Consider the following 26,701-nt stretch of genomic DNA (forward strand, 5'->3'; position numbering starts at 1 on the left):
ACATTCTGAGGTTGAAAGAGTTGTATAGTGAACATCCATCTGGATTCCACTGTTAACATTTTGGTATATTTGCTTGATCATACAACTCTCCTCTATCCACCCTTTCATCTGTCAATCAACCCATCTTGATTTTTTGGTGCACTTCAAAGGAAGCTGTAGATCTCAGTATATTTCACTTAAACACTTCGCATGCATATTACTAAGTAGGAGTTATAATATGTGTGTGTAAAATGAACAAATCTTAAGAGTGTCTTTGGCCAGGCACAGTGGCTCATGCCTGTAATCCCAGCCCTTTGAGAGGCCGAGGCAGGCGGATTGCCTTATGTCAGGAGTTTGAGACCCCTGACATGGTGAAACCCCATCTCTACTAAAAATACAAAAATTAGCCGGTCGTGGTGGCAGGTGCCTGCAGCTACTCCAGAGGCTGAGGCAGGAGAATCACTTGAAACCTGGGAGCCAGAGGTTGCAGTGAGCTGAGATCACGCCATTGCACTCCAGCCTGAGCTACAAGAGTGAGACTTCGTCTCAAAAAAAAAAAAAATACCTTTGGATGAATTTTGGTAAGTGCATACACCTGTATAGTCCAAATCCCTACCAAGAAATGGAACAGTAATATCACTCCAGAAAGTTCCCTCATCTATCCCTTCTTAAAGGATTCTGCACTTGTCCCCCATGCCCTACTCTTTGCTATCCTACCCTATGAGTTCTTTGCCCTGTGGTTCTGAGTACCTGGCCACAGCGAGTTGCCCAGGCTGGGCACCTGACCCAAAGGCAACCCAGCCAGGTGCTGGTTAAAGAGCGATCTTTAACCTCTTTGGCCTGGCTTAGCAGGGTAGGCCACAGCCACTAGAGGCTCTTTCGAGAAGTGGGAAACTGGTTGCACTGGGGCGGGTGCGGGAGTCAGACCAGGATGCTGAGCTGAGGGGCCATGAGGCAGATCTGGGTTGGCCATGATTGCATGCCATGTGCCAGCAGAAGTGTGGAAAAGCCAGGGCTAGTGAGGGGTAGGGGGTGTGTACCCAGAAGACGAAGAGACTCTGTGTGAGAGATGGCACCGTCCCTGAGGGACAGATGGAGATGGGGGCTCAGCTTCCTCCCCTTTCAACTGCAGTTCCAGTTCTCTGGTGTCCTCACAAAACCCTCTTTCTCTGAGGGTCAAACAGGCCCTTCCTCCATGTGACTGCCACAGCCCCAGCTACAGTGGTGCCTACAATGGAAATGTAGACGGCGGTACATTGTGCAGGTGCAAAATTGACAGTGTGGCATGAAAATTAAAGTATCTTTCTTAAATGGAAGTCATCCTACTTCCATGTGTGGTTTATCGGCACGACCTCACTGCTCCTGGAAGATGACAATAATGACGACAGTAATGATGAGAAAGGCACACAGGATACTACACATTTCAGAGGTGTAATCTCATTTGATCCTCCCAACAATCCTATTCCCATGGCAGGCACTTTTATAGTCCCTGTATTAGTCCATTCTCATGCTGCTATAAAGAACTGCCCAAGACTGGGTAACATAAAGGAAAGAAGTTTAATTGACTCACAGTTGTGCATGGCTGGGGAGGCCTCGGGAAACTTACAATCATGGCAGAAGAGGAAGCAAATACGTCCTTCACATGGCGGCAGGAGAGAGAAGTGCCAAGCGAAGGGGGTCAAAAGCCCCTTATAAAACCATTGGATCTCATGAGAACTCTCTCGCTATCAAGAAAACAGCATGGGGGAACCACCACCATGATTCAATTACCTCCCAGCTGGCCCCTCCCATGACACATAGGGATTATGGGAACTACAATTCAAGAAGAGATTTGGGTGAAGACACAGCCAAACCATATCAGTCCCCATTTTGCGACTGAGGAAACAGAACAGAGGTATACTTTGCCCAAGTTCACACAGCTAGTAAGTTGTGGAACCAGAATTCACCATATTATGAAGCCGCAAGTCACAGCATTTTGCTGAATGAGAGGCTCCTGTACCTAAACGGGTGCTCAGTGGAGGCCCCAGAGTCCTGCCGAGGGTGGGTGGCAAGTTTTCCGCCCAGGAGCATTATTTGTCATGAGTGAGCAGCCACGTGTAAAAGCCTCCTGGCTCTGGTTCCCCAATGTCACCTTCGTCTGCACATGCCACACGGGGTGAGTTAACTGGAAGTTACAGCCCCAAAGCTGACCCGCTGCTGGGAGCTCCTGTGTGCAGCTCCTAAGACAGGTGCATTGATCTCTCTCTCCTTGCTGCTGCTGATGGGCCCACTTGCCTCTGGAGTCTGGAGGGTGGCAGGATGGCCTGGCTGCTGGCATTGAGGTGGTGCCTCTGCTTCCTTGTGCCTGAAGAGCAGGCATCCCCTTCTCGAGGAACTGCAGCAGGTGTTTGGGGGAAGATAAGGAAGGGGTCCAGCCCTGAGAAGTCGAGTCTAGTCTCAGGAGAGGGCCAAAGATTGTATAGCAGGGCAAGTGTGAGCACCAAAAGGCAGGAATCCATTTTTCCAAATCAGGATGGGTAAGGATGTGCCACATCATTCTTAAGCACACCCTCTCCTGGTATTTATCCGCACCTCTGTTATCACCAATTCCCACCTTACTGTAAGCAACTTGAAGACAGGAGCCAGAATGTTGTTCTTGTTCTTCTTTGATTTGCCAGTCCTTTGTACAGTTCCTGATACATAGTAGGTGCATAATGAAAATATCTTAAATGAATGAATACATGACACAGGGAAGCTGAGAGAGCAGAGGGATAATAATACAAACAAAATTAATGCAGCACTTACTAAGTGTTGGGCACCATTCTAACAGCACCACTTAGAGTAAATAATCAAATCTTCTTAACTACCCTGTGATGTAGGTATGAGGCATAGAGAGGTTAAGTAACTTGCCTGAGGTCACACAGCTAGTAAGTGGTAGAGCTAAATTTGAACCCAGACAGCTAGATTCCAGCATTGGTGGTCTTCATCCTTGTGATGACTACCATCCTATCTTTCCTACCTTGGAAAAGCTCCCTGGCACATTACGCAAAGCTACTCACCAGCCTGAGCCCAAGAGTCAGGACTTGTAATAGGCCAAGTGTGACCATGGCAGACAAACCAACATCCTAGCAACCACGACATGGGTGATGCAGACTATGAAGGGCCAAGTGAGCAAAGAAACTGCAGCCATATCAATACTGGCCAGCCTCCCTCCGATTCAGGCAACATTTACTGTGTGCCCACCAAGTGCCAGGCACTGTCCAGGCCCTGATGCAGCTAAACAGGTGCACTCCCTGATGTGCTCAAGGAACTCAGGTGAAAGACATTAATGATCCATCATTTGTGATGTGCTTGTTCTGTTCCAAGATGTACTAATGTGTGCACAGTGTCTCTTTTCATGTAATTCTGTGACTATAATCATGCTCATTTTATTGATGAAGAAACCAAGTCTGAGAAAAGTGAGATCACTTGCTCCATGGTAAATGCACAAATTTACAGGTGTCTGCATGGCAGGGGCTGATCTGGTGGTACAGAAGTGCACACCACAGATGGCCTTGCCCCTCATAGGCTGTAATGCTAGTGGAAGAGGTGGGATGGAGAGCAGTAAAGAACACATAAAAATCATTTTGGTCAGGCGCGGTGGCTCACGCCTGTAATCCCAGCACTTTGGGAGACAAAGATGGGAGAATCACTTGAGGTCAGGAGTTTGAGACCAGCCTGGCCAACATGGCGAAGCCCCGTCTCTACCGAAAATACAAAAATTAGCCGGGTGTGGTGGTGTGCACCTGTAATCCTAGCTACTCAGGAGGCTGAGGCAGGAGTATTGCTTGAACCCGGGAGGCGGAGGTTGCAGTGAGCCAAGATAGCACCACTGCACTCCAGCCTGGGCAACAGGGGGAGCCTCTGTCTCAAATAAATAAATAGGACAAATTCTTAAGCCTGCACTTAGAGCAGATACAGGGCTCACGTTCACATTATCTTTATAAAAGGGAACCCTAAAAAAATCATTTCCGAGGGTGATCACCGTGGGGAAGGCAATACAGCAAGGTACAGGCTGGAGAGGACTGGGGAGAGGAGCCAACCTTGGTCAGATCTGAGGAGCTGGGGGTGTTGTATTGTAGGCAGAGAGGATGGTCTGTGCAAAGGGCCCAGGGCAGGACAACTTGAGGTCCTGTTGGTCCTGTTGGAAAGAAAGGAGGGCAGTGTGGAAGGAGCACAGTGAGTGGAGGGAACAATAGATGAGGAAAGTCGGGGACTCGAATCCAGATCTGGTTGACTCCAGGCCTGTGCACTCCAGTGCCACTCAACACGGTGTCCACGCAGGCAGCGTGCAAGGGAACTATGCGAGGAATCGCCTCCAGGGGACGCGGGTGGTCCCAGGTTACAAGCCCCTCTGAAAGTGATGAAACCTCACCATGCAACTTGAGTTGTCTTCACATAAAGAAAAACAAAGTCCAGCTAGTGCAGACATCCTCTTCATCAAGTCTGATGTTTCTCATAGGTTCTTTGGGACAAACCCCACAACGAAACATATGAAAATTCATAATCCTAACACTTAGTCTTTGAAGTGCTCTGTGCATGCAAATACCAGCAGGAGGCAATTTCAAAATGAGTGTTGTTTCTTTAATGACCATCCTGGTTACTTGGGGTTTAGACAGGCCCTGGGGACAGTCTCAGCTCCTACCCAGCGCCCACCCTTGGGCAGAGGACTGTGTTTGGAGTAATGGGAGACTGTATTGGGTCCTTCAATACAGGCTTGTAAAATATTAGGTCTCAGAAATGGCACATGCCTGTGTGCTGGGATGGAGAAAGGCTGACGTCAGAGTTCTTTAACAAGCCACTTCTCGTTGGGGTCACGTGAGCACATGAAACCCAGGAGTGGAGGGTTCGGCTGGTGTCATGACTACATAGGGATGCAGCCTCCAGCCCTGCTGGCAACAAAGGAGAGAGATTTCCACCACCAGGCTCACAGAACATTGAAAGCGGGGAGGGCAGACAAGCAGAGCACTGGGTCCACCAGCTTTGCAATTGTCCCTCTTTTCCTCTCATCCTTTCCTCCATCCCAATCCAGGGTTCTTTAGGGGCTTTGAGTGGGACCCTGCACACCTAACAAGGTCTGGAGCTGAATGAGGTCCTCCTCCTGTTTAATATGCCTGTGTGGTTAGGAACCCAGAAGCCTGCTCTATATCCTAGCACTGTGACTGATATAGCTGCTCTATATCCTAGCACTGTGACGTCACACCCTCTCTGAGTCTCAGTTTTTTCATCTGCAAAATGGAGATACTGACAGTTCCTAGTTCACTGCATTAAATCAGAGAATGTGTCAAGCTTTTTGCTCTGGGTATGACACACAGTAGGCCCTGTAGGTTCAATCATTGCAGAGTCCCCAAGTGCTCACTACTGACCAGGCACTGTGGAGGTCAAGTACAATCTCAGACTCTGTCCACTGGGTATACAAGGAACAGCTAACGAAAAGCAATCTGCAGCACAGTTGGGTTGGTGCACAGCAGCTGCTGCCCTGGTCTTGGGCGTTGCTGTGGGCATGTGGTGAAGACTCCGTGTTTTTATTAGCCATGAGCAGTTTGGCCACCTTTGCAATTCATTGCAGCGAAGGCAGTGGGGGCTCCCCTAAGGGCTGTAACCTCAGTTTCTTCTCCAAGGGGAGGAAAGGGAAGAGAAGACATCATGAAACTGATGGAGCCGGGCCCTCTCAGGGAGCTGTACAACCTGGAGGTAAAGAGCCTTTGGGCCCTAGAGTTGCCCTCTGGATTCTAATCTGGCTGTTCCCCGAATCTGGCACCAACTCTGGGACCTTGGGCAAGTGACTCAACTTCCATGAGCCTTATCCAGTCAACAATGTTCATTGTACACTTTCTAGGCGTGGGCACTGTGCTGGATGCCTCAGCTCCCTTATCCAGCAAAAAATGGTAAGAAAAAGGTACGGTGATTCCTCAACAAATTAAAAATAGAATTACCATACGATCCAGGAATTCCACTTCTGCATATACACCCAAAAGAACCGAAAGCAGTGTCTTGCACAGATATTTGTACACCGTGTTTGCAGCACCGTTATTTACATTAGCCAAAAGGTTGAAGCAGCCCAGGAGGTTCACTGATGGATGAATGGATAAACAAAATACAGTATAGACATACATAGGAGTATTTATTATTCAGCCTTAAAAAAAGGAAATTCTGACACACACTACAACATGGATGAACACTGAGGACACGACGCTAAATGAAACGAGCCATCACAAAAGACACCACTTACAGGATTCCACTTATATGAGGTACCTAGAGTAGTCACGGTCATAGAGACAGAAAGTAGGACAGTGGCCTCCAAGGGCTAGGGAGAGGGGAAATGGGGAGTTAGTGTTTAATGGGCATGGAGTTCGAGTTTGGGAAGATGAAAGAGCTCTGTAGATGAATGGTAGTGATGGTCACACAACAACGTGAATGTCTTTAATGCCACTGAATTGTACATTTAAAAATGGTTAAGATGGTAAAGTTTATCTTATATGTATTTTACTACAATACAAAATTTTAAAAATAAGAAAAATAAATCAATACTAGGCACCATTATTTCTGTTGCATGGCGGGGGGGCGCCCCTGGGAACATGAGTAGGTTATTCTAGGCTGGACCCTCCTGTAGTCTGTGTGGCTTGGGAACAGAATAAATGCCAGCTTCAGGGTGAAGCTGCAGTCTCTTTCCCCAACAGCGCAGTTTTATTTCTCGGCCTAGTCCCCCTCCATTCAGGCTATGACCCCATGAGATGGCCCTAGGAGACGACCCTACAAGATGTAATTGGGGTTACTATGCCAAGCCTTTGCTTAGGCCACACCCCTTACCTGATGTTCCTTCCCCTGTCCACCAAGCACGTGCTCATCTTCAAAGATTCAGCCCTCAGTGAAGCTGACCAAGACTATGCTATACTCGGCATACGCCCTGCCATGGCTCCCACAACCCTTCCCACACTCACTCGGTCCCTTACAGGGCTGAGCAACTTGAGGGCAGGAACTGCATCTTACTCATCCTTGTAAACCAGCTTCTAGCTTAGTGCTTGTTGCACACAAGAAAATCAATGCTGTTGGCCGGGCGCGGTGGCTCAAGCCTGTAATCCCAGCACTTTGGAAGGCCGAGACGGGCGGATCATGAGGTCAGGAGATCGAAACCATCCTGGCTAACACGGTGAAACCCCGTATCTACTAAAAAATACAAAAAAACTAGCCGGGCGAGGTGGCGGGCGCCTGTAGTCCCAGCTACTCGGGAGGCTGAGGCAGGAGAATGGCGTGAACCCAGGAGGCGGAGCTTGCAGTGAGCTGAGATCGCGCCACTGCACTCCAGCCTGGGCGGCAGAGCGAGACTCCGTCTCAAAAAAAAAAAAAAAAAAAAAAAAAAAGAAAATCAATGCTGTTTTAGGAGATGTACATAACATTTATTGAACACACTTACTATGGACAGTGTTCTGAGATTTACGAAAGATTGACTCATCTTAACGACTCTAAAAGGTAGTGCTATTGTTACCTTCAGGGTAATGCAAGTGAGGCACTCACCTCAGGTGCAAATGTAAAGGGACCCTCAAAAACTCAGTAATTAAGTACATAATATTTTAATGAAGTATTTTTAAAAATCAAAATTAATGCAAAAAATTCTTAATGAACAAAATATTAAAATTTAAGATAAATGGCCAGGCTTGGTGGCTCACGCTTGTAATCTCAGCACTTTGGGAGGCCAAGGTGGGCGGATCACCTGAGGTCAGGGGTTCGAGACCAGCCTGGACAACATGGTGAAACCCCGTCTCTACTAAAAATACAAAATTTAGCCGGGCGTGGTGGCGGGCGCCTGTAATCCCAGGTACTCGGGAGGCTGAGGCAGGAGAATCACTTGAACCTGGGAAGTGAAGGTTGCAGTGAGCCGAGATCGCGCCATTGCACTCCAACCTGGGTGACAAGAGCAAGACTTTGTCTCAAAAAAAAAAAAAAAAAAAAAAAAAAAAAATTAAGATAAAGACAGGATTTGGCTCTGTGCATAGATAATTTGCCTCACCCTAATTCCAACCCCGTCACATCCTGTCTTTATGTTCAACAATTCATTTCGAGGTATTTATTTAAGGAATTAATCAAGGCTACGTGCAAAGATTTGCCTTCAGGAATGCTCATTGTGTTGTTTATAACAGTGAAACACTGGACAACATATTTGGTTAGATCATATGAAACTGCCAATTTGACAATTTTTTACCTAAAATACAACGTCATATAGTCCAACCTAATCTAAACATTCATCATTTATGAACTGTGATTATATAGTCTATGGAACAGTAGACAGCAGTGAAATTCCAGACAGTCATTTAAAAATATTTGAAAGAAGAGTATGATACAGAAGAGTATTCATGATATAGTGTTAAATAAAAAGAACAAGTTACAAACAGTATGGAACCTATAATTTCCTTTTTAAAAAAAACAATCAAAAAAGATCTGAATCAATTATTTGCCAAAACATTAATAGCAGTAACCCTGAATGATAGGATTTGGGGTGATTTTTATTTCCTTCCTTTTGATTTCCTGTCTTGTGTATTAAACACATATTATGTCTAAAGGGACAGAACATGACCAGTGTGGTGGCTCACACCCATTATCCTAGCACTTTGGGGGGCCAAAGTGGAAGGCCTGCTTGAGCCCAGGAGTTCAAGACCAGCCTGGGCAACGTAGTGAGACCCTGTCTTTCCAAAAAATTTAAAAATTAGCCGGGCATGGTGGTGTGCACCTAGTCCTAGCTACAGGCTGAGGGTGAGGTGGGTGGATTGCTTGAGCCCAGGAGTTGGAGGTTAGTGAGCTTTGATAGCACCATAGCACTCCAGCCTGGGTGAGAGAGGGAGGCCTTGTCTCTTAAAAAAAAAAAAAAGGAGAAAATATAATAATAAGGGCTTTTTGTCTTTGACCTCCTACCTTTCTATCAAAAGGATTTGTCATTTGTCCTTTGTGAAGACACACCCAATTTTGACAATTCAGCCCTTTTACAGATTGGCCTTCAGGTCCTGGGATCTTGTCTCTCTTGCCTTGGCTCTCAGCAGGGAAGTCCTTTCTCCATGACCAGTGCCTTCAATGACAGTCCATCAGGGTTGATCTTCAGGTTCAGAAGAATCAAGAATCACTTTGATTGTCCTCCAGGCAGGTGACCACAGTGCCACATGAGTGACAGGCTTGGGGGAACAGGAATTTTGCCTTCAGTCCTCCACTGCATCCTCCTTCTCAACCTTCATACAGCTGAGATCCAGCAACCTTAGTCACAAACTCTTTCTTTCCTTTTACTTTAAACATGTTTTAAAATTAGAGTTTTTTTTTATTCCAGAAAGGACAAAGACAAAGAATAGAATTACTTGTACTGCCACCAGAATTAATAACTGTTTCTATTTTGTTAGATTTGCTTCAAGCTTCTTTCTTTTTTTTCTTTTTTGAGACGGAGTCACTCTGTCGCCCAGGCTGGAGTGCAGTGGTGCGATCTCGGCTCACTGCAACCTCCACCTCCTAGGTACAAGCGATTCTCCTGCCTCAGCCTACTGAGTAGCTGGGATTACAGGCACCCGCCACCACACCCAGCTCATTTTTGTATTTTTGGCAGATACAGGGTTTCACCATGTTGGCCAGGATGGTCTCGATCTCTTGACCTTGTGATCCGCCCGCCTCAGACTCCCAAAGTGCTGGGATTACAGGCATGAGCCACCATGCCCGGCCTTCAAGCTTCTTTCTTATTAAAAAACCACAGCAAACAAAACTACAAAAACAACAGAAACAAAACATTACAGATAAAGTCCCACTCGCTTTTGATCCTCTCTCCCGTCTCTCTCCATGACACTCACTGTCATAAGTGTGCTGTGTATCTTCTTTGGTCCTCTTTTTTTTTCTTTTTTTGGAAACAGGTGATATGGTTTGGCTGTGTCCCCACCCAAATCTCACCTTCAATTGTATCTCCCAGAATTCCCACGTGTTGTGGGAGGGACCCAATGGGAGGTACCTGAATCAGTGTGGGTAACTGAATCATCTTTCCTGTGCTATTCTTGTGATAGTGAATAAGTCTCACAAGATCTGATGGATTTATCAGGGGTCTCCACTTTTGCTTCCTCCTCATTCTCTCTTGCCACCACCTTTCATCCTCTGCCATGATTGTGAGGCTTCCCCAGCCATGTAGAACTGTAAGTCCAAATAAACCTCTTTCTTTTGTAAACTGCCCAGTCTCGGGTATGTCTTTATTAGCAACGTGAAAACAGACTAATACAACATGTCTCACTTTGTAGCCCAGTCTGGAGTGCAGTGGCATGATCGCAGCTCACTGCAGCCTCATGACCTCCCAGACTCAAGCAATCTTCCCACTTCAGCCTCCAGAGTAGCTGGGACTACTCTGGTGCATGCCTCCATGCCTGGTTAATGAAAAACAAATTTTTGTAGAGACAGAGGCTTACTATGATACCCAAACTGGTCTCAAACTCCTGAGCTCAAGCAATCCTCCTGCCTCAGTCTCCCCAAGTGCTGGGATTACAGGCATGAGCAACTGTGCCTGGCCAGTTCCACTTTTATACTTTGAGATGTTTATGGGCGTGCGTGCACACACACACACCCCCAAGGACTATATACGGAACTGTTTTGTATTATTTTAATTTACATAAATGGTATCATACTAAATAATCAATTCTGCAATGCAGTTCTTTTCCCCCCAACATCATATTTTTTAGCTCCATTCATACTGATATATATACTGATCGATTTCATTTATTTTACTCCTGCAAGGTACTCCAGCCCAAGTGGGTGGTCCCACTTCGTTTGCATGGAGCTCTCTAGGGTATAATAAATAACACCAAGAATTTCCCTGACCTCAGAGATTCTAATTTGGAGAGCCTAAGTCAATTGCAGGGGCTCTCCCCAGGCTGCATCCTTCTACTCCCTAACACCTTCCAAACTCTGCCCCCGTCCCTCTATCTTCCCACAGCTATGGCAGCTGCTACGGTCACCCCTTCCTCACTCCAATCCTTTGTCTGACCCATGAGTACCTCTCGGCCCTCTGAGGCTCCCCATCCGGACTTGAAGGTATAAGGGAACTAAGATCCTTTGCAGAATCTGTTTTCCCCTTGTAAGCTGTGGGTGGTGGGTATCCTGACAAGTAGGCGTGTCCACGGCTTTGAAGCCCGGCGGTCCTGGTAGAATCCTGGCTCTGTTGGCAAGTAACCTGCCATCTCTGAGTCAGGTTCTGATGTGTAAAATGAGGACAGTAATAATCAGCTCGAGGCCTGCTGTGCTGGTCAAGGGGGAAAGTACCAGAACAAACCGGACAGTCAAAAAGTGCTTCTATCCCTGCTGTCTTCTGATCTATTATCAAACCAGCAGCCGCAGCAATCTCTCAAAATCATATTACTCTTCTGTTTATGAGATTTCCAAGACTACATTCACACATATACAAGGCTCTGCAATATTTGCCTTGGTCTCCCAGATTGCTTACTCAGGAGGAAGCCAACCACCATACTATGAAGACACACAAGACACACAAGGAGGCCTGTGGAGACCCACGTGGAGAACTGAGGTCTTCTGCCAACAGCGAATGCCAACTTGCCAATCATATGAGAGAAACACCTTCAATCCTTTAGATAACGACAGCCCTGGCTGACATCTATTTGCAACCACATGAGAAAACCCAGAACCATTTAGCCAAGCCACTCCCAAATTCCTTGACCCAATGAGAGAGAATAAATAATTATTGTTTTAAGTCATTAAGTTTTGGGGTGATTTGTTACATAGAATTAGGTAACTAATACACAAATTAACAAATAATAACTTATAGTACAAATTTGTATATTAATTTGTATAACAATTTGTATTTGTATACTCCATCTCCAAAAAAAAATGCTTGTACAGCATTTACTATGAGTTAGGCACAATTCCAAACTCTAGATGGGAATTAACTCAATCTTCAGAGTAACCCTCTAAAATGAGGATTACTAGTATCCCCATTTTACAGACGAGAAGCCAGAGGCACAGAATGCTTAAGTAACTTGCTAGTAAGTGGCAGAACTAGAACCCCGACACTTTGGCTCCAATGTCTATGGCTCCAATGTCCACTATGCTATGCTGCATCCTGAACAAAGCCATCATCAGAAATTTAGCACCAAGAAGCAGGACATGTTCTCAAATCCACAGCTCCTGTTTTTAAGTGAAGAAGAGGAAAGACAGAAAAAGAGCCACCCCCTCCCATTTCTCCCAGACCCTGCAGATTCCTACTCTTCTTGGGTTTATGGCTCTAACGATGTCCTATGTTGCCAGTAAGCTGACCCCGGATCAGAGCCAAGCTCACCCTCACCAAGTAGGTGAAGGGGGTATTGAGATTTTCCCGATAGGAATGCTTACTAAAATGTCACACATCTCCTTAGCTAGGATTCTGGCCCAAGGAGATGAGAATGTGTCTTCTGCACATGTTCTGGCTCAATGTAAGCCTCATCTCTGCTTCTTCAAAGTGGCCGATGTCTTAAAGCATATCAGATCTCTAAAGTGGAGAAAAATCACTCCAAGAAGACATCCTCACCTAATGCAGGATTAGTAAATACAAGGTGCATGTCCTAGGGTCCCTTTCCAAGCCCTTTACAGACATGGCGAATCGATCATAGCCTCTTTCCCGCTCGGCCTGGAGGCAGCTCCAGAATCCTCATCGCAGTGCTCCAGGCTGCCACTTCCACAGGTTCTGAGTTGGCATTAGAGCTGAGACCTACTTGTCATTCTGGCTCTAACAGGACAAAGACAAAACACCAAAAGCAACAGACTGGAACTAATCCCTCTACCTTCCAGGGGAGTAAAAATCTTCTCGCCTCCACTGCTCCTACCCCTCCTCCAAAACCCATTTTCATCACAGCAAGAGCTTAGAAGGGATTTCTAAAAGAGAAGACACTGCAAAAAAAATATTGACCTTGTTTTTAATGATGATATGAGGACTAGGGCCCATGCTGGGAGGTATCCCATGCTCACGGATAATGGTGAATTAGGAACCAATAGCTCAGCAGCAGCTGGACTGGAAAGATCTAATCCTGAAGTCAAGGTAAACTAGGATGCACAGCCAGATTCTTCACTTTATATATGGTCAAGCATTCCTTATCCATTCTGAGAAATGCGTAATTAGGCAAGTTCATCATTGCAAACGTCAGAGTGCACTTACACAAACCTAGATGGTATATATAACCTCCAGCACAACTAGGCTATATGGGATACCCTGTTGCTCCTAGGCTACAAACCTGGATAGCATGTTACTGTCCTGAATGGTAGGCAACGGTAACACAATAAGTACTTTTATATCTGTAGGTATCTAAACCTAGAAAAAGTAGAGTAAAAATACAGTACAGAAGACAAAAAATGGTAGACTTGTACAGGCCACATACCATGAATGGAGCTTGCAGGACTGGGAATTGCTGTGGGTGAGTCAGTGAGTCCGTGATGAGTGAATGGGAAGGTCCAGGATGTTACATGACTGTAGACTTTATAAACACTGTATATGTAGTCTACACTAAATTGATTTTTTGAAATAAGTTAATTGTGCTGCAACATTACAATGGCCATTACAATAGGGTCAGTAGGTGAGGACTATTGCAGTTCCATTATAATCTCATGGGACCACTGTCGTGTATGTAGTCCATGGTTGACTAAAACATCGTTGCAGCACATGACTGTATAACCTTCCTTGGACAATCTCCTAGCATTTTTTGATTATTTATTTATTTGAGATGGAGTCTCACTCTGTTGCCCAGGTTGGAATGCAGTGGTGCGATCTTGGCTCACTGCAAGCTCCACCTCCCAGCTTCAAGCAATTCTTGTGACTCCCCTTCTTGAGCAGCTGGGATTACAAGTGCATGCCACCAGGCCCGGTTAATATTTTTGTAGAGATGGGGCTTCACCATGTTAGCCAGCCTGGTCTTGAACTCCTGACCTCAGACGATCTGCCCTCCTCGGCCTCCCAAAGTGCTGGGATTACAGGCATGAGCCACAGCACCTGGTCCCTCCTAGCACTTAAGAGAGGGCATATGCATGAATGTGAGTGCCAGCACTGCCCAGTGGAAATAGACTGCAAGCTGTGTATGCAAGTTAAAATTTTCTAGTAGCCACATAACATACAAAGAAATAGATGAAGTTAACTTGAATAATATGTTATTTCACCTAATATATCCAATTATCATTTCAATATGTAAAAAATACTAGCAAGGCATTTTAGTTCTTTTTCTAAGTCTTTGAAATCCGATATCTATTTTACAGCAGATTTCAATTCAGATACTAAATTTTCAGTACAGATACTTGATCTGTATTGAGATTTCACAAAAATTTACAGTTGAAAATATAGATTCCACACACCGAAGTTCTAAACATTCCCAAATATTTTCCCAGAGCTAAAATGAGAGTTGTTTCAAAACTTAAATCAATGAGAATCAAAATGAAAAGTTCAGTTCCTCAGTTGCACTAACCACATTCCAAGCACTCGGTGGCCAAGCACACTGTGGCTGGCGACCACTGCATTGGTGAGCACAGTCTGGACCCTGTGCCGAGGAGGGCTCTCCCCAGCCTTGGGCAGATGCCAGCCTCCCATTGGAGCTCCTGTGACTCGGCTTGGTTTCAGGGATCCCAGGGACTGGCTCCTCTGAGCACTCTTTCAGACCTGTCACCTTATGCCCAGTTTTCCTCTCTGCCAGGGATCTTTCTTGGGATCTCTGGTTGGCCTGCCCTCAGCTTTGCCCCAGCACTGGCCTTCAGATCTCCAAGCTCCATAGGCCTTGAGCTAGCCCATCCTTACCTCGCTGTGAGTCCCAGCCCCAGAGCCCTGGCCCTGGTGTGGTTTAGGCACCCTGCATTGTCTGGAAGATATAGTTGGGTGATGCTGTGTTCTCTGGTATACAAAAAAAAAAACAAACAAACTGGAGTCGGCAGTCTTGGGGTGCATCCAGCGATGAGCCATTTCCCATTGTTGTTTTGGGAGAAAGCCTCTGCCGTGTTCATGCCCCCACAAGGCACCACCAAGACTGCACTCACCCATCACCGTGGGTAGCCTCTGCTTTCCACTTGGAGAAGCGCTTTGGCCTGCTGTTCCCTTGCCTTCCCTGGTCCTTGCGGTGTGTTTACCCTGACCTTTGGTTCTCCTTCTTCATCCGGCCTCCAGGTTGGTGCGGTGTTTGTGGGGGCTGTGCTCAGTCCTGACTGCTTCGCCCCTTCAAACCACCAGATCCCCAGCAAGCCATCACTAGGCGATCACATGTTCTTTCTCCCTGAGCCCCAGGCTGCGCTGCCCCCCATCCCTGGGATAGTACCCCAGGCCTCCCACACTCCCTGCATTTCCCTATCCAGTGAGAACTTCCACAGGGAGGGGAAAAGATGACTTCCAAGCAAATAATCAGGTCACAGACGTGTGAGGCGTCAGAAGCGGAGCCCCCTGGAGCAGACCGCTCACCTGGCAACTTTGGAAGGCAACTCGGGTTGCCTCAGTGGGCTGTGGCAGCCCAAGGCCAGCTTCCCTTACTTGACATGAAAGACCTTGAAGTAACAGAAGCCCTCCCCTACAGTTTGTTTAAAGAAGCTACAGGCAGAGCTGCTGTGAGAAGATGAAGGGATGAAAATCTGAACTTTGACAAGCAGCATCTCACAGGGTGCGACTGCCAGGGGATTGGAACTGTGTGTGACCCAAACCACAGAAAAAAGGTGCCTGCAGCTTGCCAGAGACACACGACGCTGCGTCATACCAGTCACCTGGGCACTGGGGGAGCCACTGAACCTCAGAGGACACACCTCAGAAGGGCCCGGCAGAGCTGTCTGCCTCCTGAGGGCAGCCCCTTTTATCCACTGCCGGCCCGAAAAACAGCTGCACAGTGCCCACTCCCGCCCAGCAGTGACTACCCGCCCCACACGAGTGCCTGCTCCGTGTCTCAGGGAAGGCCCCGGAAAAATTCAGCCTGCAGGGGGTCTGCTCGAACAGAGGAAAAGCTGTGGGGAGGGGCAGGGATTCCAAGTTCCTGCATTGCCAGAAAACGATTTCCAGAGTCCCAACTGTACCAGAAGAGAACACCACGAACCAGACAAGGAGACAAAGGCGGGTTTGATCAGGTACCACCATTCAGAGGAATTCTCCATCCCACACAAAACTCTCCCTCCAGACAGAGTCCTCCCCAGCCTGCCCCACTCCGATATTTCAACAAGGCCTCCATTATCTGTTCCCTTTTACATCGCTTAGGGCACCAGCACCCTCCACCAGCCTCACATCACACACTACGCCCCCTACGCATACATCATACACACACACACACACACACACACACACACACCCCTACATACACAGAAACCCCACATCTCACACACCACACATATACACAAACCTCACACATCACACACACACTACATACACACAAACTCTACATCGCACACACCACACACACACACAAACCCCACACTATATACATACCACACATACCATACACCCACACACACACAACATATAACACACATACATACAAACCCCACAAATCACACCCACACACTACATACACACAAACCTCACATCACACACACCACACACACACAAACCCCACACACCACACACACACTACATACACACAAACCTCACATCAAACACACAAACTCCATACATCATATACACACCACACATACCACACACACACCCCCCCACACACAACATATAACACACATACATACAAACCCCACAAATCACACCCACACACTACATACACACAAACCACATCACACACACCACACACACACAAACCCCACACACCACACAATACACTACATACACCCAACCTCACATCAAACACACCACACACACACAAACCCCACATACCACACAACACACTACATACACACAAACCTCACATCAAACACACAAACCAATACATCATATACACACCACACATACCACACACACTCACACATACAACACATAACACACATACATACAAACCCCACAAATCACACCCACACACTACATACACACAAACCTCACATCACACACACCACACACACACAAACCCCACACACCACACAATACACTACATACACACAAACCTCACATCAAACACGCAAACCCCACACATCATATATACACCACACATACCACACACACAACCCACACCCCACAAACATATAACACACATACATACAAACCTCACAAATCACACACACACACTACATACACACAAACCTCACATCACACACACCACACACACACAAACCCCACATATCAAATACCACACAAAACCACATACTACATACACAAACACAAACCCCACACATCACACACACCAGACATACCACACATACACATACCACATACACACACTACACCACACACACACACAAGCCCCATATATCACACACACATCACACATTCCACACATACCCATACAACACAACATACACACTACACATACACATACCACAAACACCACACACCACACCCCACACATACCACACACAACACACATTGATCCCACATTGTAAGGAAATGAAGTGTTCCAAGACACAGAACATTTTCCAACGAACCTACACTTACCTCCTTAAGAACCAACACTTTTATACACACACATATCCTGCAAAGGAAAAAAGTCTTAAAAAAAGAAAAAAGAACCAACACTAACAACTAAATTTGAGCATCTTGCTGGAAAATTTTCTGAAATGAATGACACAGTTCCCTGATTTACCAAGCCTGTGCACCGAGTGGAATTTATCACTTCCTGATGATTCAGGGACGGATTTCTGAGCCTATCTTTACCACAGTCTGCAAGGCCTAATGGTCTGGCCTCTGCTGTGGGCACTTTTCCTCCTGCTCCAGCTGCCCCTCTAAGCACACACTCTCCGGGGATGGCGCCCTGGCCTAGGCTGTAGGGAACACTATCTTCCTAGAGGTCCGCATGGCTCACTCTCTTTGCATGCCAATGCCATCTCCAATGAAGTCTTACCAGAGGCCTTTCCTGGCCATCCTTTTGCCATCTTTCTGCCCCCTTATGCTGCTTTACTTTCGTAGTATTTGCCACCACCTAATATATCTTTCTCTGTTTATTTTCTGCCTCTCCCTGCTAGAATATGAGCCCCTTGAGAGCTTGGATTTTACCTGGTTTGTTATTTCCAGGCCTGTAACAGTCCTAGAACATAGTACGTGCTCAGTAAATAATTGTCAAGAGAATGAATAGATGCTGCCTTCAGCATTCTGATCTTGTGTGTATGTGGAGGCAGCAGGGGCCAGGGCCACTCCTACCTCACACAGCCCTTCCTGGCTAGGCCTTTGCTGTCAGCTGTCACTTCTCAGTGTGTCAGCAGCTCCTAGTAATTCCCTCATCTTGCTTCATCCAATCTACTATATTTGTAACCTAGGAAAACTGAAAGTTGCCAGGAGATGACCAACCCCCTGAACTACTGAAATCAATTGTTATAAACAATGTTAATTTCCAGACTGTGGCCTATGGGCGATTCCATGCCTGTCTTCTGAGTAATGTCCACGGGTGTTGTGGCTATTTATGCTCTGCAAAGGGGTCTTTGTAGCTTCCTTCTGGTCTTCCAAGATTGTTGAGATATCTGAAGTCTACTTGTAGACACTTCTGTATACATGCCTGTGTGTTCTCAGACACACTCACAAATATCTTAGGCTTCTAGTACAGCAGGCAGGGAGCTGCATAACTCCATCAGACAGTGTTTCAAGGGAAGAGAAAGGGGAAGGAGGAGGGCCAGTTTATTCCTTATGAGAATTTAAAGGTTACAGCCCTTCTCAACACATGTGGTCGAGGTCTCTGTACACCTCACCCTCTGGTCTTAGTCTCCTTAATTCAAGCACTATCAGGACTTAAGCCCTGGCTGAAGGCCACCTCACTTTTGTGTGAGAAGTTCAACAAAGTCCAAGATGATTTCAGCTGATAGGGACCTCCGACATCCTGTAGTTCAACCCTCACCTGACAGATGAGGAAACTACGGTCCACAGAGTGGAAGTGACTCACCTAAGGAAACACAGTCCCTTGAGGGCAGAGCTGAGCCTAGAAGTGGGATCCCTTGGCCTTCATTCACATCCTCTCTCCATTCCCTCTCTCCATCCCCTGCTGACAGCCAACATCTGTTTCCATCCTGAGCGACTCCATTCTGCCTGGCCCACCTAGGGGCCTAGGAAAATCCTGCAACAGCACAATTCACATGAAGGCATGTCACCCGCCTCTAATTCTGAGACAATGTTGTCCCTGCTCTACAGAGAGCCACACCTCACTTTGTGAAACAGCAAGAAAGAGGAGCTGGTGCTCCCCAGCGAAACGCAAAGTTATTCCTAATGGGTCTGGAAAAGTGGGAAGGCGGTACCTGGGCAGACCTGCCTCAATGCCTCCTCAAATTTTGCCTGAGCCTTATCTTCCCTACATAATATGATCGACAAGCTTCTTCCAGTCGCCCCCTCTTTCCCAAAGTACCTCTGGCCTGCCACTCCTGTCTGGTGTGAAATGTTCACAAAAGTCCCCTGGGTGACCATACTGTCTCTAGCCAGATACAGTTCAAGGGTGCAGCTGAAGTTTAGGGGTGTGGGGAGACAGGCAGGCCAGGGCTGTGGCTTCTCCATAAGCACACAGTTCAGGGGCACTGCCAGCCAGCGCCACCCCAGGCAGCAACAGTCAGGGCCCTGGGAGACAGGACAGGTAACCTGGAAATCACACCTGGGTTGGATTGGGAAAATAGAAGTGGAATATGGGAAGGTCAGACTCGAGTTGCCTCCACCAGGCAGAAACACGTATGCAGGCCTCAGTCCTGGGAGAGGAAAGATGCTAAAGACCAGTGCCTCCAACTTTGCAGCTTTGCCTCTGACCAGCCTTGGCTTCCTCTCTCTGTCCTTGTTTGGCAGCTCCAAAGGAACAGGGCAGAGAGGAGTACAGCAGAAGTTATGCATTTCTGGTCGTTACCCTGTCCTGGGCTGGCCTCAGTGCATGGGGCCCGCCTATTTCCCGGGGTGCAGGGCTCTTGCTGTGCAATAATTGGGCCCTATTTCATGACAGAGAGTCTTTTTTCTCCCTTTCCCGCTGCTGTTGGGTGCACTTTAGGGCCAACGGGGCGCGTGGAGAGAAACCCTGGCCGGCCTTTGGACTGCTCCGATGTTGGATGGTTCTGTGAGAATGTTTTCCTTCTGCTGCAAAGAAATTTCTCTCCCTGCATCTTTCACCTCCTGGCTCCAATTCTATTCCTTGGAACCCTACAGAATAATTCAAATAAAGTCTCTTGCCTTTTCTGAAAGTTGGCTCAATGCTAAGTTTTGATGGGGAGTCAGAAGTGTGAGATGTGGTTAAGAAGGTTATACTTTGATTTTGGAGTCAAGAGTGATCTTAAACAGTCATCAAATATGTTTTTAAAATAATTATCTTTGTTGGTTTGAACACTGTCATGTCAATGGGTGCTTATTACAGAAAATGTGGGGGTAAAAACCCAAAAGATGGAAGGAGGGATTGCCCATAATCCTGCCTCCCTACTGCCAACATTTTGTTCTGTATGGTTTTTGCATTTTTTTCCCCAACAAATGTTTGTGGAGTGAATACAAAGCAAGGTGCTGATTCAGGTGCCCCAGAAAAGATGCACTGATAGACCAGGCTTGGATCTTGCCCAGAAGATGCTCCAGGGGAAGGAAGACATGAGCCCGGGCTTTGGAGTCAGAAACACCTAGTGTCAGGCACACTTACTAGTTGTCAGAGCATGAGTAAGTGTGTTTACTCATATGAGAACTTAACAATGGCACCTATCTCATTAGGTTGTTGAGGGGATTCAGAGAGGTAAGCTTGTAAAACACACAGCATCCAGGTCTCCAATGAATGTTGTCACCATCAACATAACAGAGTATACAGTGACTATGGAGGCTAGACAGGTAAGCTTTCAGAGAAGAGGGACTAAACCACTTGACACCATTTTCAGAGTGGGCTACACATAGTCGGTGACCATACCAGGCAAGCACACTGATTAACTGAACCGAATTTACTGCCCAAGTATAATCAGTGTTGACTCATGTCTGAAAGCTTGGCTCCTCTGTTTCTCTCCACGTCTGTTTAGCCTCCTGTGTCTTTGCTTTACTGTTCATGGGGAAGGTGCTTAAGGTCTCCTCAAGAAGCAGACAGGGTATAAATCTTCAATCTTGTAACTGTAATGACGACTTGGCTATAGGCTCCCCTCTAACCTCAGGGAAGCTTCCTCCACTACAGTGAGACAGTCCCGTGGGCAACTCAGCCTGGTCCTGGTCTACCAGGGTCCCCCTACCTCTACCTTAAATGGCATTTCCAGGCCTAAGGGTTTCCTCTGCCTGCAGAGAGGACAAACACAGCCACCAGGGAAGGAAGCCATGCTCCCAAAGCTCTTGGAGCAGCAGGTGGGGGGGAAATGCTGTTACAGCACAGAAGTAGAAGACCTGCAGAAGAATGAGCAGCACCCTAAAACTAGTCCTGCGCCCTTGGATCTCTGGCCTTCCAGGAAGGTAACTCTCGGGCTGGCAGCCGAGAGTCACCAACAAAGACCTCCCCACCCCCAGTCTTTGTTGCCTCTGGGCTGACCCCGTGTCCCAGAGGCAGGTCTCGAAATGGCCCAGGAACAGACCCCATTGACAGGAAATCAGGCCCTTTGTATCTGAACATTTTTGGCTGGGCACGGTGGCTCATGCCTGTAATCCCAGCACTTTGGGAGGCCAAGGTGGGAGGATCCCCTTGAGTCCAGGAGTTCGAGACCAGCCTGAACAACATGGAAGGACGCTGTCTCTACAAAAATTATAAAAATTAGCCAGGTGTGGTGGCACACACTTGCAGTCCTAGCTATTCAGGATGCTGAGTAGGGGAATCGCTTGAGCCCAGAAGGTTTCAGTGAATCATGACTGTGCCCCACGGCACTCTGGCCTAGGTGACAGAGTGAGACCCTGTGTCCAAAAAAAAGAAAAAAAAAGAAAAGAGGAAAAAAAAGAAAAGAAAAAAATCCGAACATTTTGACAAAGGGAATTGTGGGTGTTTGTGCTTCTTCCTCCTCACTGTCTTTCTCGAGTGTGGTACCTAAACCAATTAAATACGAAATCACTTTCTGTTATTATATTTAGGCAAATCATATTCCCACAGTTCCAAAATGCACACATTATAAATAAAATATAAATTCTTCTAGATCTTATTAAAGCATCTGCTCTCTGAGAACATTACCAGAAAAGCCATCATTTGCATCCCCTTCTGCTAGGTAAGCGGGGGCTTCCTACAAGGCCCCAAGAGTTCCTGTGGGAACTTCCCCTGACAGGAGCATGTCCCTCCATAAGCAGAAACTTCACAACACCTTTCAGGAGAACTCCCTTAAAGCCATGTATTTACATCTAGAAATGGAGCTATCATCTGCTTATCTCAGGATCAACAAACCTTGCACATCATTAACTCATCTTCAGCAGACAAAATAACCAAGGTCCAGAGATGTTAAGTATTGTGTCCATGGTCATTCAGCAGTATCCCAATTTCAGGCTAAGAAACTCCAGTTTAAGAAAACTCTTGCCTAAATCTTTCACAATTCTAAATAGGAGACTGTTGACGCAAATGAGTGCACCTATACCGAAAATGAATAGTCTTTTTAAAAATTGTAAAGTGAAATTCCATGTAACACCTTAGCCTCTCACCCATGCCTGTTAGCGAACTGGCATATGGAAAACCTAAGTCCCAAACCAAAACAACCACAAATGTTCTTCCCAACTGTGAGGACTGAAGACTCAAGGCCAGCTGTGTCTGCCCTGCCTCCCAGTTTGGCTGCGGTCCTGTCCCAGCGTGCATCAGTGTAGATTCAAGGGGATGTCCCCAGATCTACTGCCTCGCCCATCAAGTACAGCATAGAAAAATCACAAACCTTGCCACATCGTAAGCAGCCATATAGGGATGGAATCAGTATCTCCCTTTAGCTTTACAGATTCCATAGCCAAATTTTTCACATCAAAATTGGTGACACATGGGCTGACAGCAGGACAGAATATTAAAAATCAAGACCTCCTTGAGAAATCTGGCCATACGGTTGCCATGCCGACACCCTATAATGCCAAACAGGCAGCGCCAAGGTCCAGAAGCAGCTTGGCTGGCTTCGAATAGTCCAGACATTGTGAAAGCAGAGCTGCCTCCAGGTCCAGGCGCTTCTGCAGACCCTCCCTTTCCCAGCTCAGCTCTCTGACTCCCCAAGGGAGTGATGATGACGCCTGTCTGAATTTGCCAGTCTCTGACAGCAGGGCTAGCCACATCATTCTCTAAGAATCTGAAAATCCACATGCAGCGTCCTGGCCTAACTAGACAGAGAAATGTTTCTGAATAAGTAGTTACCACAAACTGCAGGGAGAAAGTAAATTCTCAGCTGCACCTGCCCCTTTTAAGTTGAATAAAGGGTTCAATGCCTGCAGAAGCTTGAACATACATCCCCCTACCTCCTTACTTAGAGCCAGGTTACAGTTGATAATAAAATATTAAGGTGATATGAATACAATATAATAATATTAAGGGGATATGAAGCATTGACTGCTCCCAGAAATGGGTGAGAATCCTATTTCACTCCTTTAAGAAGCCTTGCTGTGCACTTTGGGAGGCTGAGGCAAATGGATCACATGAGGTCAGGAGTTCAAGACCAGCCTGGGCAACATGATGAAACTCTGTCTCTACTAAAACTACAAAAATTAGCTGGGAGTGGTGGCGCATGCCTGTAGTCCCAGCTGCTCAAGAGGCTGAGGCATGAGAATTGCTTGAACCCGGGAGGTGGAGGTTACAGTGAGCAAAGATCATGCCACCTCACTCCAGCCTGGGTGACAGAGTGAGACTCCATCTCAAAAAATAAAAGAAGTCTTGCTGTGTGCATCAATGTGGAGATGCAAGGAGCTTCCAGCATAGTTCCTGCATGCGTTACTTACATTCAGCTGTGAATCATATGGAAGTAAAATAACTGGAAGAGAGGAGTACAATGATACAATGCAAGGCAGTTGTCAAAAGTGGTGCATGACTAGGGGGTCAGTGCTGGTGGAACAGGCATCTAAAGCTTAAGAACAAAGAGGGAGCTGGTTGTGCCCCTAAGTGGCCACAGAAGGCTCTGCCACTCCCAGGGACTTCCATCCTCCCTTTCTTCCTGCACCTTCACTTCCCAGCTCCCAAGTATCTCCCTGATACTCCTTCATACTTTAAACTTAGCTTCCCTCTCTGAGACCTTTTCTTACCTGCAGCAAGTCAAACCCTGTGGGAATAAGCATGGACAAGAGGATATTTACTGGTGATTCTCATGACCTCCAATTCCCATCCCTCAAAATCAGTGCTGAATCCTTCCAGCAGGTCCCCTACACCATTCTGGGACTCTTGAGAAATGTGAGCGGCCCTCCCAATGGATCTTGCAGGACTCTGGAAGGAGCGGGAGAGAGGTGCATGGGCCAGGTCAGGGTTTAGGTTCCGGGTTCCGAAGCAGAGGATCTGAGCAGCAGTCCCCTGTGCTCTCTTCCTTCTTCTCCTCCCTGCCCAGCCTCTTTCTCCTCCCCTTCCAACTCAGACCCTCCTCCCATCACCTCACCAGAAAGAGGGACACAGCACTAGGGCTGTTTCTGTCACAGAGTATGAATGTGGCAGCTTGGGCTCCTGGGGAGGAAGCTCCCTGGGGTCTGGAGGCCACTGCTGGTTTGGACAGTTCCAGCTCCAACCTGTCCCTCTGCTCAGATCATAACACTCTGGGGTCCTCAGCACAGGAGGCTTTTCCTCATCAGCTTTTTGTCCTGGGAGGACAGCCCAGAAGGGAACAGTGCACCTAATCAGGCTTGCCCCCAGAGAATTCACCCAGACTGGTAACTAGGACAAAACCCACAACCTCACCCCCCAACCCCCCAGGTCTCCTCAGGCAAAGCCCTGAAATAATGGTTCCTTTGCAGGGGACTTGGAATCTGGGGTAGGATGGGAATATGAGGGGACACTCTCCAATGAACTTCCCGATATTCCTGGGGTTCAGATCCGCGTCTGGATGCGTTTCTCGGATTCGGCTCCACACAAGCCTCAGCCCTCCCGACCTTGCACCTCCCCTGCAGAGCTCCTCACCCCCCCCGCCCCCAGGCCCAGATCTTTCCTTGTCGAAATCGCCACGCTCTCTCCCTCCCTTACCCCCGCCCCACTTGGCTCTCCTCTTCCTGGTCCTCATCCGGCCAGGCTGCCCCGCCCTGGTAGGTCCCGAGGGTCGCCCGAGGCTCCCGTGCACCAACCGCCCCCGTCTGGAAGAACGCGCCCGCTCGAGCGCGCTCTCGGCGGGTGCCAAAGCCTCCCGCCTCAACAGGTGCCCCTGCCTGACCACACACAGCTCTGTCACCTGGGGCTCGGACGGAGACAGCTACAGGATCGCCCCCTGCAGGGCGGCTGCGGCTCCGCACGCCCTCGCCCGGGTCCCCAGAGCGCCAAGGGCCCCCGCAGCCCCGCCGCCGCCCCCGCTGTGCCACACCGCCTTTGTTTCCCCGCCCGCTTAGATGTCGCGAGGCTGACTTCATGCAAGGGTATCGCCAAGCTCGGGCGCTGACACTGCCCGCCCACCCGTGGTGGCAGACCCTAATGTTGGGAGTGAGGGACTCGTACAGTGAGAGACCTCTCCCCAACCCAGAGAACTCTAGGGGAGCTGAGTGTCCGCGCCGAAGAAGCGGGTTCAAGTTGACCCGGGCTCAGAAGGGGGCTCGAAGCTAGGCGCAGCGCCTAGAGAGCCTTCCCTACGCACGCCCCCACCCGATGTCCTTTGCCCCCAGAAGGCTGGAGAGGGGCTGCGCACTGCCACCTACGCGCTCGGCTGCGAGTGGCTCCCACAGCCCGCTCGCTGCGCGCTGGGCCCGGCAGCCTTCCGGGGCACACGAGGCTCCTGCAGCCCCCAGACCCCCGGCCCCAGCAGCGCAGAGCCGGGAAAGCCGCCACGTTCCCAGCCGCGCGCGCACGCCGGGCCCACCAAACTTGCAGCACTTTCTCCCAGCCCCCACCCTCTGACACCCTCCCTTAGTCGGTGCGCCCCAGCCCCGCCGCCCAGCAGAGGTTGCCATAACAACGGGCAGGAATGCTCCAACATATACAAAGCCGGCCCGGCGCAGCGGGCACTCAGCCCCTGGCCGGGCCCCGCGCCCCCGGCCGCCGCGCAGGGGCTGGACGCGCGCCGCGGCTCCCTAGCCGGCCGCCCGACGCTCGGGGCGTACTCACAATGAGCGGGATGGTGCGGTCCTCGCGGAGCTGCTCCGGCCTCCCGCCGGCCCTCTGCGCGCCCCGGCCGCCTGAGGATGCTGCGTGGGCTCGGTTGTCCTGCCATAAGTAGTAGAAAGTGCCCAGGATCCAGGCTACGGTCAGGATGGCGATGGCATTGGCGCGGATCTTCCTCATGGTGGGCAGACGGGCGCCCCGGGTGGGGGCCGGGGCCGGGGCCGGCGTGCTCTCGGGGCCGGGGCGGGGGCGCTCGCAGCCCCAGCTGTTTGTTTTTGCTCGCGCCTAGCTGCTCAGTCCTGCAGAGCAGAAAAAGGAGAGAGGTGGCGGGGGGGCGGGGGGGTGATAGGGAGAGACAGGATCGCGGAGCGATCCTCACGGTCCTAATGCCCTTCAGCCCCGAGCGCGCGCGTCCCCCGGGCGCCCATTCATTCGCGCGCAGGGCCGGCCCCGCGCTCCAGCCGCCGCCGGCTGACCCACCCGGCTACTGCGCACTGGGAGAGGAGCGCGCCGGGTGGGAAGCTGCGCGGGCCTTCCTC

At 48.6% G+C, this 26,701-nt stretch overlaps 1 protein-coding gene across 2 annotated transcripts in view; it reads right to left on the reverse strand.

The window, feature by feature from the left end:
• GALNT16 (polypeptide N-acetylgalactosaminyltransferase 16) overlaps positions 1-26,701 on the reverse strand; it is a 98,856-nt gene extending 72,155 nt beyond the window's left edge. For both annotated transcript variants that reach the window (XM_050797379.1, XM_050797378.1), the window contains exon 1: positions 26,166-26,701. In XM_050797379.1, coding sequence (XP_050653336.1) covers positions 26,166-26,342 — 177 coding nt within the window. In that variant the 5' untranslated portion in view covers positions 26,343-26,701. The remainder of the gene's footprint in view (positions 1-26,165) is intronic.

The sequence above is a fragment of the Macaca thibetana genome, chromosome 7, assembly GCF_024542745.1.
Source record: "Macaca thibetana thibetana isolate TM-01 chromosome 7, ASM2454274v1, whole genome shotgun sequence".
Classification (NCBI taxonomy): domain Eukaryota; kingdom Metazoa; phylum Chordata; class Mammalia; order Primates; family Cercopithecidae; genus Macaca; species Macaca thibetana.